This window comes from Prorops nasuta, unplaced genomic scaffold, assembly GCF_024137725.1.
Source record: "Prorops nasuta isolate Cenicafe-Biocafe unplaced genomic scaffold, Cenicafe_Pnas_1.2 PNAS00011, whole genome shotgun sequence".
Lineage (NCBI taxonomy): Eukaryota > Metazoa > Arthropoda > Insecta > Hymenoptera > Bethylidae > Prorops > Prorops nasuta.
This window is the reverse complement of record NW_027116808.1, coordinates 1,239,594-1,255,100: the sequence shown is the minus strand read 5'-3', so window position 1 is coordinate 1,255,100 and position 15,507 is coordinate 1,239,594. Positions and strand designations below refer to the sequence as shown.

Sequence of the window (15,507 nt, the reverse complement as noted above, 5' to 3'; positions counted from 1 at the left end):
ACTCTTCGGAGGCGAGTATCGAGGGACTCCGGGAGAGACGGATCGATCGTCAAGTTGGAAACGCGCGGTGCTGAGACACGCTGCTACGTGACGTGTGTTTGCGCCAAGTGGCAAGTTTGCCATAAACCCAGGTGTCGACTATCTCGCACATCCCATCCTTTGACGGGGACGATTGTGCGACCATGTGTTATACCTTGCAGCGGCGTATATCTTGTGGGATGAGCTGCTTGGGGGTGTCACTAGGGAAAATCCCTACCTACCTATACCACTATACACATACACACGCAGGGCTCTTAGGCTAAATCAATAAGGAAGCGTAAACTTGTCTCATTGACTCTACTCGACAGCCTCCTTTTATCTATTCAACGCTTTCTTCACGATCTTCCTGAATCTCGATACCGATGCGATCGATAAACAATTACGAAACTTTGCCTAATTCCTCAAATGTGTATAGTTGGGACAAGAGGGAATTTCTTTTTAACGTAGGTGAGATGGACGGGCGGTAATAAAAAAAGTTATCCCATTTATTCGAGGATCCGTCCAAGGTACACTCCACCATCCTTTTTGTGTGTATATATATATATATATATATATATACATACGACCTTGCACAGAGTTCCTGGCAAACTCTGTACATAGGTACGGTGCTCCAAGGCAGAATAATGAAATACTCCGGAACCTCGCGAGATATCGGTCATTGCAATATTTTCCTTCTCCTCTTCAGGTACAAACCTCCTCTTTCTCGACGCACCGATATCCCGAGGATCTTTCATCTCCAGAATATAATAGGTTCTCGTGAAAACAGGATCCACTCGTACTTGTTTTTCCGAAGCTCGTCCCTGATCCTTCCCTTCTTCCCGTTAGTCGCGTCTCGATCCAACATCGGTCTTCCTTCAACGCGGCTCGAGCACGGACGCGAGTGTGAACCAGGTGGCCATTTTTCACGAGGAACGGTTAACGGAACGAGATGGAATGTGCGCGGGAGCAAGGGGTCGAGATGACGATCGCGGGATGAGAGAAAATGGGGGGAAAGGAAGAGTCGCGTATATGCGTGTGTGTGTGTGTGTGTGTGTGTGTGTGTGTGTGTAGCGCACTGTGGTAGTGGTGGAGCAGCAGCAAGCCGTCCCGTGCGCTTGGCTGACTTTATGACGATGGCTGGCACGGAGGACGTAAAAGAGAGAGAGACGTCTCTGCGCTTTCGGTCTTTCGTCCTTCATTTACCAAACAGGAGGATAGATTTTACGAGACGATACCGTCGTGCATCGGGCGCCGAACTCGTCGTCACGCCCTCTCATCCCTTTTCTCCTGCACTCTCTCCATCCCTTCTTCTTCTTCTTCTTCTTCCACCCCTCTTAAATTCGCTTCCGCTTCAGCTTTTATCTCTCCTTCTCCCGTGGCTGCGCTGCTGGCTGGCTTTTCAGTGTTTCGCTCCGCACAGTCTCTCCGGGAGCCACGGGCGACGACGCTCCGCTCTCTCGAGCCTTTACAACCTCACGATCATTCCGAATACCCCCCGTTTTATTCCTCTCCGGTATATACACAGTTGCCCGTGCATTGGCCCGTTTCCAATATAGCAGCTCACGGGGCGAGCCCTCGTAGCGCTAGAAGGAGAACATTGCACCAGGCTCAATCCAGTCTCTTTATCGATGCGCACTTAACTTGTTCCGTTTACGTCAAATCCCAATCCTGCTGCACATCTTCCTCCGCCAAACTTTCAACGTACGTCTGAAAATATGACTCTTCTCGCGATGGAATTTCATTGGGTACGCTCTGGCTGGGAGACGCGCGGCGTAGCGCAAGTTTTTAAATTAGATCGAGATATAGCTGGTGTGATGGACGTATCTCGAAAGTTATCAGGATCCGAGGAGCCGTGAATTTTAGTGGCAGGAGCCGAGCCGCCGCTTTCCAAACGGATAGCTCCTCCGAGTGGAGAGCAAATAAAGATGGATGCTCCTCGTTTTCGAATGGTTGCGGGAGGGGAGCAACGGGGCTCGTGCAGCCCTCGCCAGAAGGAGTCTTCGATTTTTGCTAATAACTCGCGATAACGATGAGATTCTTCCGTACCACGCGCAAGGTCTATATTTTATGCCTAGATGTAATTTTTACTGAATTTTTCCTCCACTGATTTATCTTTGACCGAACGAGGATAGAGTCCCATTGTCGTTTCTAGACGAAGGCTGTTCCCTTTAATAATAAGAGCAGCTTTGGCATTCCCGAGACTCCCTTTCGCCAATTTAAAGATCCCTCCTCCCTTCCTTTATTGCTGTACAGTCCCATTCCTCCACAGTAGCGGCAGTGTACTCTAAAACTGTCGCTGATTTTCCTTCTTCCCCTCTTTTACGTTTCTGGCCAACTACCAAAATTCCGATGAATGAAGTTAGCCTTATTCCTCCTTCCTGCCAATCCTCCCTCTCTAACCGCTCCCAATCCTCTGCTTTCCCTTCTTGCGAAAATTTTATTCGCCCCATTGGCTCTTCGCTTCATAACATTTACCAAAGAACCGACTCGATTGAGAAATCTCTCCTCGTTAAGTGGCAGAGCGCGAGCGGTAAACGTGAAAAGTCCCCACCCCCTCTCCTTATAACCTTGTAAAAAACCAACAGGATCAATCGCAACCGAGTCATTCGTCTCGCTCGTCGATCGATATTTCTAAAATTCCACGAGTGTACTCGCGCACCGAACGCGAGGAAGAAAAAGCTGGAAATCTTCCGACGAAATACTCGAAAGGCATTTATAACCGTTCGGATATTCCAGCGAGAAGCACTCTTCAGGGAAACAGTGATTTTTTCCAAAAGAGATTGAAGCTAATCAAAACCAACCGTATCGAGATCCGCGAAACTACTCCAGCGTACATTACCAATCCCAGGGGAAAAGCAAATTTGCCATGGCCCAAATTCCGCCGCAATTCACGATTATCGAATCAAAATGCGAAATTCATAAAGCCACTCGAGAGGAAAGCGCGCGGTGGCTCCGTGCGATTTCATTCGGCAACGCAAGGATTCGTGCGTGAGTCGAGATAAAGAGAGTGGGGGAAAGAGCGGTACTCGAGCGGTATTGAATAAAAGCAAAGCTGAAAATGAGTGGCGGAGGCATATTTAAGAAGCGAAACGAGTCGCTTTTGGGGTGGTGGTTGCGGGAGAGGGGGGGGGGGGTGTATCATGGCGGTGCGGAGCGGCAGAAATTGCATCGGGCAAATTCGTACGGAATTCCTCTGAATGCATAATCGCGTACGTCGAATTACGAGCTTGCTGGAAAAGACAATGCAGAACGCGAGACGGTTTTGGGGGGGGGGGGGGGGGGGAGGGGGCCATTCGTACATGCACGGTTTATAACGCGTGGATAGAATCTATCTTGCTCCATCCCTCCCGTGCGATCCTCTCTCTCTCTCTCTCTCTCTCTCTCCCACTGGGACGTTCCAATGGGGCAGGTCGAGCGAGAGTCTCGCAGGTGTGAATTCTGCACGTGTGTGCATATATACTACAGGGAGAAAGGGAGAGAGAGAGGTTGCGTGAACTCGTGGCTATCGTCAGCCACTATCCAAACCAAGCCACCCTCTCCCACCCCTTTGCTCTTCATGGTTACACAGTTGTTCCGAGAGCTCAAGCATATTATGGCCCGAGAAGCAGGCAATAATACGCGATGCGAAACTATGCTTGCTGTGTGTGTGTGTGTGTGTGTGTGTGTGGGAGAGATAGGTGAGAGAACGAGGGGTGGAACTGTGTTGCAGTTTGGGACAGCGCGAGAGAAGCTGCGGAGTGAAGCATGGATATATATATATATATATAGGAATGGTGGATGTGGCGAGGTTGAAGAGGGAGCATGCCAGATACACGAGAGCAGCTGTTTGTATTATTCGGACGAACCGGATGAAAACTATAGCACTGGAACACCTTGTTATAGTGTTATACTACTAATCAGCCACGTGATCCAATCTTTTCACACCCCTCGCATTTTTGTCTTCTTAATTTATTCCAATGGGAATCCATCGGCGGCGTCCATCGACATTCGAAAGCAATTATTTCTGAGGGTCGGTCTGGCCCCGAATACCGGAATACACTCCGTTGGAATGAAATTATCCTCCGGTGCATCGATCGATGCAACTCTGTATCGTCCGCTCGTTTGAATCTTTTTTTCACATCGATCCTTATAAATGTAGCTCTGGGGAAAAAATAATCAAATGCATAATCCGGTTGGTAGGAAGGTGGAAAATTAAACCGGATATCCGTTGTTTCTGAATTATGTTTCGGTAGCCGTGATAAATTGCCGGAGCGAGGAGTGAAAGATCCGTAAAATTTCTCGTATAATTAAAAGGCAAAAAGTCTCTTGGAAAAATTCCATGCTGTGCCATATACATAGAAGGAAAGAAAAGGGACAGAAGTAGTATGTTCCGGTGAATGGTGCAAGGCTGGTAATTGCTAAATGGTGATAGTAATAACATTAAGAGTACAGGAAAGAAAGGGTGGTGTCTTTTGTCGTTGAAGCTTGCCAAGTGGAAATTGGTGCGCTGCGAGAGTCAAAGTTTTCCAGCGACTCTTGTATGTGCTAGTGGGGAAAGACCAAAAGAAGTACAGTGGGTGAAGGGGAGCAAGGGGAAAGAAAAGGTAAGGGAGAATCACAGTGGGAGAAAACGCGTAGTCCGACTTGCCAGTATATTAGAATCGCACTTAATTATTCCACACGAGCCAAGAGCGAAATATCTTGCAACAATTTGCCCACATATTACACAGGATCGCGCTCGAGGTATATTCTGGCTAATCAGCAATTTAAATATACGATTGTCGAAGAATCGCTGATGAACGTTTGGTGGAACAAAGGAGCTCCATCGCGATGCTCGATCGAATTAGACGAGTGCTTTCCCAAATATCAGAGGAATTATGGATACGCGTGCGAGTGTGGGTGGAGACGCGCGTCACGGAGGGGCTGAGAACGAGTGCAAACAATTTCATGGGAAACGAGTTTATTTTCTATTATGGTGTATCGTACGTGAGAGTAGCTAGCAGGTAGCGGTATAAAGGTAGAGGTTATATTCCGAGATAGAATTACCGTGGAAGGAATAAGGTACGTACGGAATTTAAGATGGCAGGAACACGCAGCTTCGCTCGTCGTCGCCGTGCACCGATAATGGCAAAGTTTTGCCTGACGCTGGAGCTCGCGCACACGCCATTCCGACAATGATATTTCCAATCTTAAATAAAACGTAGCAAACATTCATTACTTTCTAGAAGACGAGCAAATACTTGCAAACGCCTGGCTGCTGCTGCTACTTTTCAAAGAGCCAGCACAGCGGAGCTTTCATTACTCTCCCTTAGTAGATATGTATTTACTTGGTGAAAATGAACTATCGACGTTCGTTTCATTTTCCTTATAAAACTGCTGCTGCTGGCTGCTGCTCTGTACAGAGCAGTCCCTCCTCTGTACTCTACAAAAGCTCCGGCTTAAAATGCTCCATTTATATTTATTTGATTTTCCATTAATTCTCCTACGGTGTCCGTCTATCAAAATGCTCTCTCTCCTCGCTGCTTTACACGAAATTCCTTCTTCAGGGACGCGACTCTCGCGAGTTTGCGCCAGCATTCGACCGAACCGAGCGAAAACTTTATATTTCCAACAAAAACGCTGCAATTTGTTGCGGAGGACTCTCGGAGAAATTGCGAGGAGACGCGGAGGAGCTACATGGTCGTTATACAGAAAACGTCCGGACTGATTAACCCTTTGCAAACTGAGACTGTGTGAGACATGTAATTACCCAGCGACTTATGCTTGTACCTGATATAACACGATCGCTAATTCAAACTTCTCCGCTGCAAGTTCGAGCGGACCTTCCTCCCCGATATCCCTCTTCCCACTCTTCTATATACACACTTTCTCGTTCCCCCCCCCCCCCCCACCATTCTATTCCTTCCAGCTTCTTCATGATTGTTGCTACGTTTCAATGCGAATCAACTTGGAGCTAGAAAATCCAGGTTAATTAACGCACCCAACAATTTCAGACGTACTGCGAATAAACTAATTCCAACTAAATAATACGCTCTGAATACCAATTTTCCAGCGGAACCCTACGATGTATCATGATTTCCTCAAAAGTCCTTCGGCAAAGTTGCCTCTTGCGCACCGCTACGCGTCCTTAATTGATCGATCGTCGGAATAAAAGCTTCTCCTGGAATTCTCTTCTTATATTTTATAAATATATGTATTATTACTTCGATGATAAAGGATGGTAGGAAGAATGAGCGATCAATTTGATGGACGCGAGCTCAGAAGGGATGATGTACCTATACTTAAGTGTGTGGAAGGTGAGTTTGTCAAGTGGGATGGAAAAGCACAGTGTTGTACAGGGAGAAAATATTCTAATAAATTTTGCTCTGTGTGGACACGACTGTAGTAGCAAATCTTCGCGTTTCAAAGTAAAAATAACAATTTTAGCCATATTTAGGTAATTATACTTTGAAGTAACTCGGGCATTATTCGAACCAATCCTTTTCCACTGGAACGACCAACTTCCAAAAAATATCATCATCGTTCGTTTTTTACCAAGGACCGCGATAAAATTTTCCATAGTTTTTATGAAAAATCTTGCAGAAAAATAGAAAGATAGGACGTTGGTAGCATAAAACACGGTAAAAAAAGCTGGGATTCTCAATAAATTGAACTCTGTAACGTTCTCTCTTCGTGTACGGTAGCGACGAGGGTCGATACTACCGTAGTAGACGAGGAGGAGGTAGACGCGGGGGCAAACGAAGCAGCCGCCGGTGCTTTGTGCAGGTAATACAGGTGTCAGGTGGGTCGAGCACGTAGGGTGCACCGTCCTCGGTATTTCCAGATTAATCGGGAATATCCGTCAGCCGTCTGCAAACGGCCAAGAGTGGCTTTGCTAGCCGAATGTATCTCGCTCGAAAATCCTCCGAGCGGAAGCGGCGAATCGCTTTTCGGGAGGACGATCGTATATACCTTGTCTTCCGCAGCTATTCCACAAATCGAATCCACCGACCGTCCCCGGTTAATATGATTAACGCCCTCCTATATCCCCCTCCCCCTTTCTATCTGATCATCCGTAGATATTTACACCGAAGATATAAGCATTTTTTAGCAAACTTTATTATCCCACGGTGCGAATCTCCGCCCCACTCGATTTATAAAACCTTAATCCTCTTCGTCCGAACGAAATAACCCGATGAAATCATCAACCTTCGATTTCTACCGCTAAATTTCAATCTTATTGTGGATGTGAGCAAAGGACGAAGGCGAAGACTCGCCAGGTTCGTAAACCAGTGTCGTTTCGTCGAATTTATATCGTTCACTCTTGCATTGGATAGGCTAATAAAGTATATAAGAGCTGTACGATCAGAGCTGACTGGGAACCGATTGAATTTTTTTCATTTCCAACACAGAGCAGTCCTACCGGCTCACCTTCCAACTTTTTCGTCCCAAGGACGCGACGCCGAGACCTTCGGCGATTTATTTATCGAGTCGAACGTCCGCTTTTCTTCATCGTCCCGGTGAAATAAATTCACAAACGCGCGCCGATCGGAGACACTCTCGATACTTGCAAGTTTTAATTCGCGCAACCCTCTTTTATTCCTCCGGACGAATTATTCCATCCCGTAACTCGTCCAACATCCCATTAATATTTATGAGCATAATCAGAGAGGCGAAAGCTCGCGATGAATGCGCGGATGGACTCGAGTATACTCGAAGACTCGCGAATCCAGCAGCTTCGCCGTTGTTATTCTTGTTCACCGATCGCTCGGTCCCTCGACCGTGCAGCATCCAGCAAATTCTTCACTTTTGCATCGCATTCCTTCAGGAGCAAAGGTCTTCCACTAATTGTCTGGTTGGATTTCAGGTCGACCTGGAACGGATTACCCGGTGCTGGGGAAGGTGCCTTACACCAACTTCTATTGCGACGATCAGTCTTATCCGGGATTCTTCGCCGATGTGGAGACCCGTTGTCAAGGTTGGCACTACTGCGACATCGACGGCAGACAGGCGAGCTTTCTATGTCCAAACGGGACCCAATTCAGCCAGGCGGTGTTCGTGTGCGACTGGTGGTTCAACGTGAGATGCGAGCTTAGTCCGAAGCTCTACGCCATCAACAGCAGATTGTACGGGACGCCGAAGGAGAACCCCACGCGACCTCACCGACTGATCACCAAGGAGCTGCTGGAGAACATCTTCGTCAGGCGGAAATGAGGAGGAACCGGGCTTTTTCGCTGGACAACCGGATCGACGGCAACAGCGAGAAACATCAGCGTATTCTCAGCGTTTCCTCCTCTTTGGGATTACGAGGAAGACGCGTCTCTTCGGAAACGCGATCCACTTGATCCGTAAACTCATTCTGGATGAGGTCCAGTGCGTCTTATTGTGATCTACTACGACCTAGCTATATATATATATATATATATATACATACCATTGTGTATATATAACGATACTCTAAGGTGCAAAGATGGAATTTTCTCTTTAGCCTTTACGGAACTCCGAACGCAAATCTAAGGAAAAATTGTCTCTTTGATCATATAATTGTGGTTCGTGTAGGAATGTGTGTGTGTGAGCTTCTTGAATGGATGAACTCGGGTTTCGCTTGTTCTTGCAGCCCTGCACGGCGGGTAGCTTCTTCTCAACGTGGCGAGTAAGACGAGTACTCCCCCCCCCCCTTATTTCCCGTGTGCAGCTTCTTAATCGTTGATGAGATCGCGTCCGGGATGAGATTCTGGAATCTTCCGACAGACCCGTGTCTGCCTCGCTTCTCTCCAGCTCGTTCACTGTCTCGATTGGGAAATAAGAGGATCTAGTGGTCCTGTCGTTACTCCACCAGGTAATACGTGCCTCGAGCAAAAATCCTTCGACTGGAGAGAACCGCGAGTTTCTACGAAGATTGAAAAAAGGGCCTCAAGGTCTGACCTCTTTCGAACCCGTAATTCTATTATTTCATCCACGCGTATTTCGTTCTTCGGCTAATAACAAGGATTTCTTACAATCGCGCGTCGAAGAAGAACGAATCGAGTTCGATGCAACCAGCTTGGAACACATGGTTAATTTTCAGATCATCGCGTGGGTGGAGGAAAGCATAGGGTGGTGATCATTGTTGATTTATGGAAGGTAGTGCACACGAGTGGGAGAATGCGAGTATGAGGAATAGGGACAGCTAAGAGAATGGCTAACGAGTGGAGAAAATATTGGCGCGAGTGAAGTGTGTATGTACGTGGCATTCGCCTACGTTTGGCGAGCATGTAAGGGCATTACGCAATTGATTCAGCATTAGCCTTAAGGCCCCGACACCTAGCGTAGCAAGAGAGCCAATCGATGATCGACCGTACGTCTCTAACACGACGTTGCTTTGCTCGAAACATAATGCAATCCAGCCTCGACGCTCCGGCCCTTCTGGGAATGATACGAACGCAGCAACAAAGTGATATTCATCGTTAGACACATTGCAGCTACATATATATATATATATATATATACACCGGTGATTCTTGACCGTGTGTCTCTGATAATTCCAAATTGGCATATCGCGCAAAGATAAAAAGTGGACAAGGATCGCCTTGGCAATTGGATGATTGAAGATGCATGTCGGTTATGCTCGATGGAGGAATAAACGTTCCCACGTATTGTTTATCGTATGGCATCGTTGTTGCGAAAGGTCGCCAACAGCGAGTCTCAGCTAGGGAGCAGCTACGGAACGTAGTACTATATATATATATATATATATATATATATATATATATATGTAGAAGAAGGGAAGCAAGAGAATGCGAGTGTTGCAGCTTATTACCTCGAGTTGTGTCTCGCTCTGCCCTCGATTCGCCACTTTTTCCACTCCATCTTTCATCCGGATCTTCCTCTACATGCCCGGTGCCACGAAAAATTAATCAAACTAAAGTTTACAGCTATAAAATCCTGAATCATTACCATGAATATTCACCGGTGAACGGAATAATAATAAAATTCTGTTGGAGAGTGGCGAAACGTTGAACCGAAGAAATAATAGATAAATATAATTTTTAGCCCGAGTCGTCCGCTTTGCTAGAGAGAGAGAGAGAGAGAGAGAGAGAGAGCGTTCCATTTATATTTCTAAAGGTGGCGTGTAATGGATATTGAAAGAGTTGTCTGCCTGCAAGGATACATGCATATTCATATGCGTAATATATTTATAGAAATGCGCGAGTTTTCTCCTCCAAATCTTTTCCAAGCTTCGCTCTCCCGTACGTAATCGACGTTGTTTCGTCGGTGTACGCGACACTCGCAGCAATTAATTTCCAAACTCTTTGATTCTCGCCATGACAAAGAGCAACACTGTCCGTTCCATTTCCGCAGTGAGGTCGAGAGAAGCATTTCTCGAGCTTCGCGCGATACAACGACTCATCACCCGTAAGGAGAGTCGAAAGAAAAAATGCAAAGGCTCCTTTGTGAAAAAAATGATCGAGTTGTAAAATTTTGACGAAGAGGAGTGTATGTGGGTAATAAACAAGAATCACATGCGTCGTAGAACTGGAAGCTGCTGTACTCCGTTCAGCAGTCAGCGAGTTACGATGCATCGCAATTACGTCGATCGATTATTTCCTGTCTCGTTTAACCGAGTGAACGCAATTGACTGGAGTGTACCTGTAGCGGCAGGCAGTTCAACTCGACTCGCCGTGTGGGGGTGCGGGAAACAGCGCTGTTAAGTGGAAGAGTCGACGCTTTCAAGAATCGATAACCGCTAATTCGATTGCACACGCATGACGATCGAATGGGCTACGACAGCGGAACCCTATCGATAATTAGCAATAGCGTGACGGCTTGTCATTATATGTATTGCCCGCAACTCCAGCCGATAAATAATCCACTACGCCTTTCCCAACAATCCCATTTTCAAACAAGTGTATTCCTATAAGCGCGGCTCTTCTTATTCCGATTAATTTCCGTGGATCATCCATGGAGCCTGTGACGAATCACTGTGCTGCTTCTTCCTGCGCGCGTCTTGGCTCTCTGATTTCGACGAGTATTCGTGCCACGAGATAAATTATGTTACATAGTTTCTTGTTTAAAGAAAGAAAACTGCGAGAATTGTAAGCTACATGTATTTTTAAGTAGTTTGTATTTTGTGGAGAAAAATTGGTAGGATAATTTAGCCATATTTAAGCAAATAATGCGATCCATTGTTTTAGTCGTAATTAAACTAACCAATTTTTATATAGAATTTATAATTATATAATATTCCTTTGTAAAAGCTTGTGATTGTCAAGTGATTTTTAAATGAGATTTCTGGGAGGAAGCTTATAAATTTTGTCGTTTTACCCACAAAGCAATTATTATCGAGAGATCCTGTATTATTGAGAGATAATGTTTCGTACATTTGATAGCGTTGCATCGTTTGATCGTAAAATAATTGTTTTAATGATTTTTACGAATTGGACGAGTTGAATTTAAATCTATATATATATATATATATATATTTGATAGAGGTATTATTGATTTTCATGGAAGGATCAGAGTGCGCCGCGATACTGTTGGGGCGAGCATGAACCTTGCTAATTGTACTACACGAATGTGTTTTGTTATAATTGTGTAGAGTTGGGTGAGAGAGTGTGTACCTTTTGCCCGAGCACTATTCTGTATATAGTATAAATACGAATCCTCGACAAACGAACGAAATCGCCATAGTAATTATAGACTGCAATTATTAGTGTACTTCAATATTCTCATTATATACGTCCACCGCATTGCAATAATGTACGAAAACTGTTGAAAAATGAGTGCGAATTCAGTATTCTCATATAATAAAATTTAAAATACATTACCATATATACCGTTTTATACAGATCCGCCTTTGTTCCTGGAATAATATTAATTTTGCACGGAAATAATATGCGCTTAAAACAAACATGGCAAACAAAAAATCATTGGATGTGGAGAGAAAAATATATGAATCGTTTCTTTCCTCCCTCCCTCTCTCTCTCTTTTTCTTCTTTCTTTAAATACAATAACGTAATTACCAAGTGAGCACTGGCACGGCTGAGAAAGTTCCTCGAGATTTTCAACGATTACGTCAATCAAGGAAAATTTAACTTATAAATGAAATGATGCAAGAACTTAGAAGTCAGATGCAGATCTTACAAAAGAAAGTTAGGACGATTACTTTGAAAAGTTTTACCGGGAGGTGTATCTTTAATGAGAGATGCCTCTGCCTTTTTGCTAGCCATTTGCTAATGAACAGCAATCACGAAAATATCAAAATAATTAAGAAGAGAATTTCAAGCAAATTACTCTCGCATGTGAATATATCTCGCGTCCAGTTCGATACTGCAATGGCAGCAATATTATAATACGCTAAACATATATTAAATCGTCTTTTCATCGAATCTAGAATAATTCCCGCGTGGTAATGCGCGAAAATTTTAATCCAATTTAACCTCGGTATCAACGATGCAATATTGCACAGAATTATTATACGAAAATCCCTCGAGTTGCAGTCTAATCTTGGTTGAAATTTTATCATGTCGAATGCACTGGCTAATCCACTGTGTAGGTTGGCCTCTCTCTCTCGCGCGCGCGAAAGCTCCTTCTCATTTTTCCGCTATTTTTTTCATTACGAGTCAGTATGACTGAGCAATGCTCCTATATATGCATCGGTATACTATATGGAATATATAGGAGAAAAAAAAAGAGTACAATTAAAATGGCTGGACGGAAACAAACCCGAGGCCTCGTGGGCGATCGAAAAAATAGCGATATTGCCCTTGCAGAAAAAGCTTGATAGGCGTAGCGAAAAGCAATTATTTTACGAAAGCGCTTCATTTAACGTCCATATCTAATATTTCGTATATATACAAAAATTTCCCAAAAGGTTAAAAGTTTTCGGCTCTCTGCAATCAACGTCGATTCATTTGTGTACTTGCATATGCATAACTGGCTATATTTCCAACTTCACAAAGATATTCCGACCGTGTTTGTTCTCAGCTGTTTTTTCATCGCGCATTTTTCCCTCCGTTTATATTCTTCGTTCATGCAAATTTCGTTTTTGGCCAATCTCGATGCAGCTTTATATATATAAAGCCTCGTAGTCGGCTATTAATATACTTTATGACGCATCGATCCGCCTAAATATGATTATATACACCGAACGTATGAAAGGTTCGAGTCGTAATATCGCGGTGGTCGGAGAGAGAGAACCATACATATACACACATATATATATATATATATATATATATATATAGAATAAATCTGTGTGTGATAGGATATACCCTGTGTCTCGATAACTCTATCAGGTTTTCAATAGCAGGCATTGTCGACAATGCTTATCGAGGGTGATCGTACAGGAGAAATCGTTTATCCAAAATGGTCATAAAGTTGCGATCGAGCCATTGGTAGGAGGGGGGGGGGGGGGGGGAGCACCTTGCTGAAAGAACACGCTCGCCGAAGGAAAGCAGCGACTACGAGGATTGGAGGAGTAAACGAGGACTGGCCCTCCTCTCTCTCTCTCTCTCTCTCTCTCTAACCGAGAGTCGAGTTCAAGGGGCTCTCTTCAACATCTAAGAATCCATCACCGAAACTGGTGGTAATCAGCCGGAGCTCGCTTGGACCACTTTCATGGATCCAATCTCGCCCCACTGCTATTTTCCCGCACAACCCCTTCCCCCCCCCCCCCCTTTACCACTCTTTTTTCCCATCCATTCCATTTTCTCGCAGGTACAGTACGCGCGACGCTCCATTTGCCCCACCACTCCCACCTCCTACACCAGAAAAGATCCTTCCTTACGCGATCGGCACGTGCGCGACAATTTATCGCGAGCTCGGCCAGCGATGATTTCTTCAAATTCACCGGGAAACCCTACCCCGATCGCGTGCCTGGCTTAACAATCTATATATATAAGAGAAGCGTGAGAATTTATCGATAAATATTCAGGATTGATAAATACTCGACGGTACCGATGGTTTTACCGAGCTATTATCGGTTTACGTGAATCGTAAAAAGGCCAAGGAAATTTTTCAATTAAAGCAGTCTCTTTCACGGTGATACACGAGGGTGTATACACGTGTGTGTGTGTGTGTGTGTGTGTGTATGTCGAGCCCCTGCCCAGCGCGAACGTTAATGCGCAAAAAGGAGGAAGAGACGAATGGTCGTAGGATTTGCAAAGCGAGAAAGAGAGGAGGCTCTTTTTTCGTCGATTTAGCTAGTCGAGAGATAATACCGTCATAAAGAGGGCAGGATAAATGAGTGAGGTAGATGGGGCGGTTAATAGTGGGCAAGCACAGAGTCGCGCGCGTGTGTACGTGCAGTGGTAAAGGCGTACGATGGTAATGGTAGAGAGTCGTAGGAAAAGGGTGTATTTCGGGGTCGAGCTGCAGAATCCAGGTAATTGGGTGGGGGAGGTTCGGCAAAGGGTACGTGTGCATCGGTGTGGGTGGTCGTAGAAGAGGCACCAACGTTCTCCAGAGGGGAGGATTCTCGCGCGAAGATGAAGAAAGTCTGCGCAGTGTCGCGTTTAATCGGCAGGGTCTCGCGGCTCTTTTAAAGCCGGATGCAAATGGCTCGTAAAGCTGGACCGAGCTGTAGATACCGCTGCATTTACGAGTGCGGAAACTTTTTAGCTTCCCTACCAACCCCCCACCCCTTTCTCTCTTATGGGCCTGTTTTATCGGTCTGCGAGTTTCAAAGTAATTCTCTTAGTTGGAAGTGAGACCGACAGACAGCGACTGGAGGCGAACTTTCACCGATGGAAAGCGTCAGCGTGTGCCCAAGTATATAAGCCGAGGTAACGCCAGTCGAGTCGAGTCTAGCAACCATCACCCCACTCCTCCACCTGTCTGTCATAGACCCTCCTCTTCCTTACCGATCGGGATAACTCGCAAAATCGCGCGCACGCTTCAATCTTGTATATATATATATATATAGCTCTTTGACTGGAACTTCTATTCCTCCTTCGCCAGCCGATCGTAAATCCTCGAAATCTGAACTCGTTACGACTTGGAAGCAACCGACTCTGGGGAATTGCGTCGCCGACTCTCGCGAATAATCGATGCTCCATTAAAACGATGAATCCTTGCTATACGAGATCAGACGCACGCCTCTCTGTCTTACATAGGCAAATGAGTAATTATAGATGGATCGTTTAATTAAAAATCTCTGTACCGCGAGTTCTCGCATTTTTTACGATAAAATTTCTTTGGACCATGCTCGAATTTCCGCTCGAAAGATTTCCAAAGTTTTACCGATAAAACCCTCCCCCTCCTCCCACGAGCCACAGTGCTCCCCCTCTCAACCCCACGAGCTCCCTTTCATTTTTCACTCGAATTCATCCTTTGAATCGCGCGAGTCGCGAACTGTAATCAGATGGATCTCATAAATAGCGTCGTATCGATATTCTTGTTTTTCCAAGGAAATCTCTCGCCGAGCAAAAGGAAAAACGGATCCTTGATAAGACACGCTCGAGATAGCTAATCGGAGTCCATATAATTGAAACAAAGTATATACCGATCCCTTTGGCGCGGTTCGCGATCGATTGGTAGTTTCATTTCGGG

The 15,507-nt window shown here is 45.3% G+C and overlaps 2 protein-coding genes across 4 annotated transcripts in view; one reads left to right on the top strand and one right to left on the bottom strand.

Annotated features, from left to right (window-relative positions):
• The window catches only part of LOC136777338 (uncharacterized), a 53,415-nt gene extending 41,509 nt beyond the window's left edge, over positions 1 to 11,906 (top strand). The window contains exon 3 of the mRNA XM_066733522.1: positions 7,844 to 11,906. Coding sequence (XP_066589619.1) covers positions 7,844 to 8,190 — 347 coding nt within the window. The 3' untranslated portion in view covers positions 8,191 to 11,906. The remainder of the gene's footprint in view (positions 1 to 7,843) is intronic.
• Positions 1 to 15,507, bottom strand: part of qin — a 153,477-nt gene that overhangs the window by 48,382 nt on the left and 89,588 nt on the right. The gene's annotated exons all lie outside the window — the stretch shown is intronic.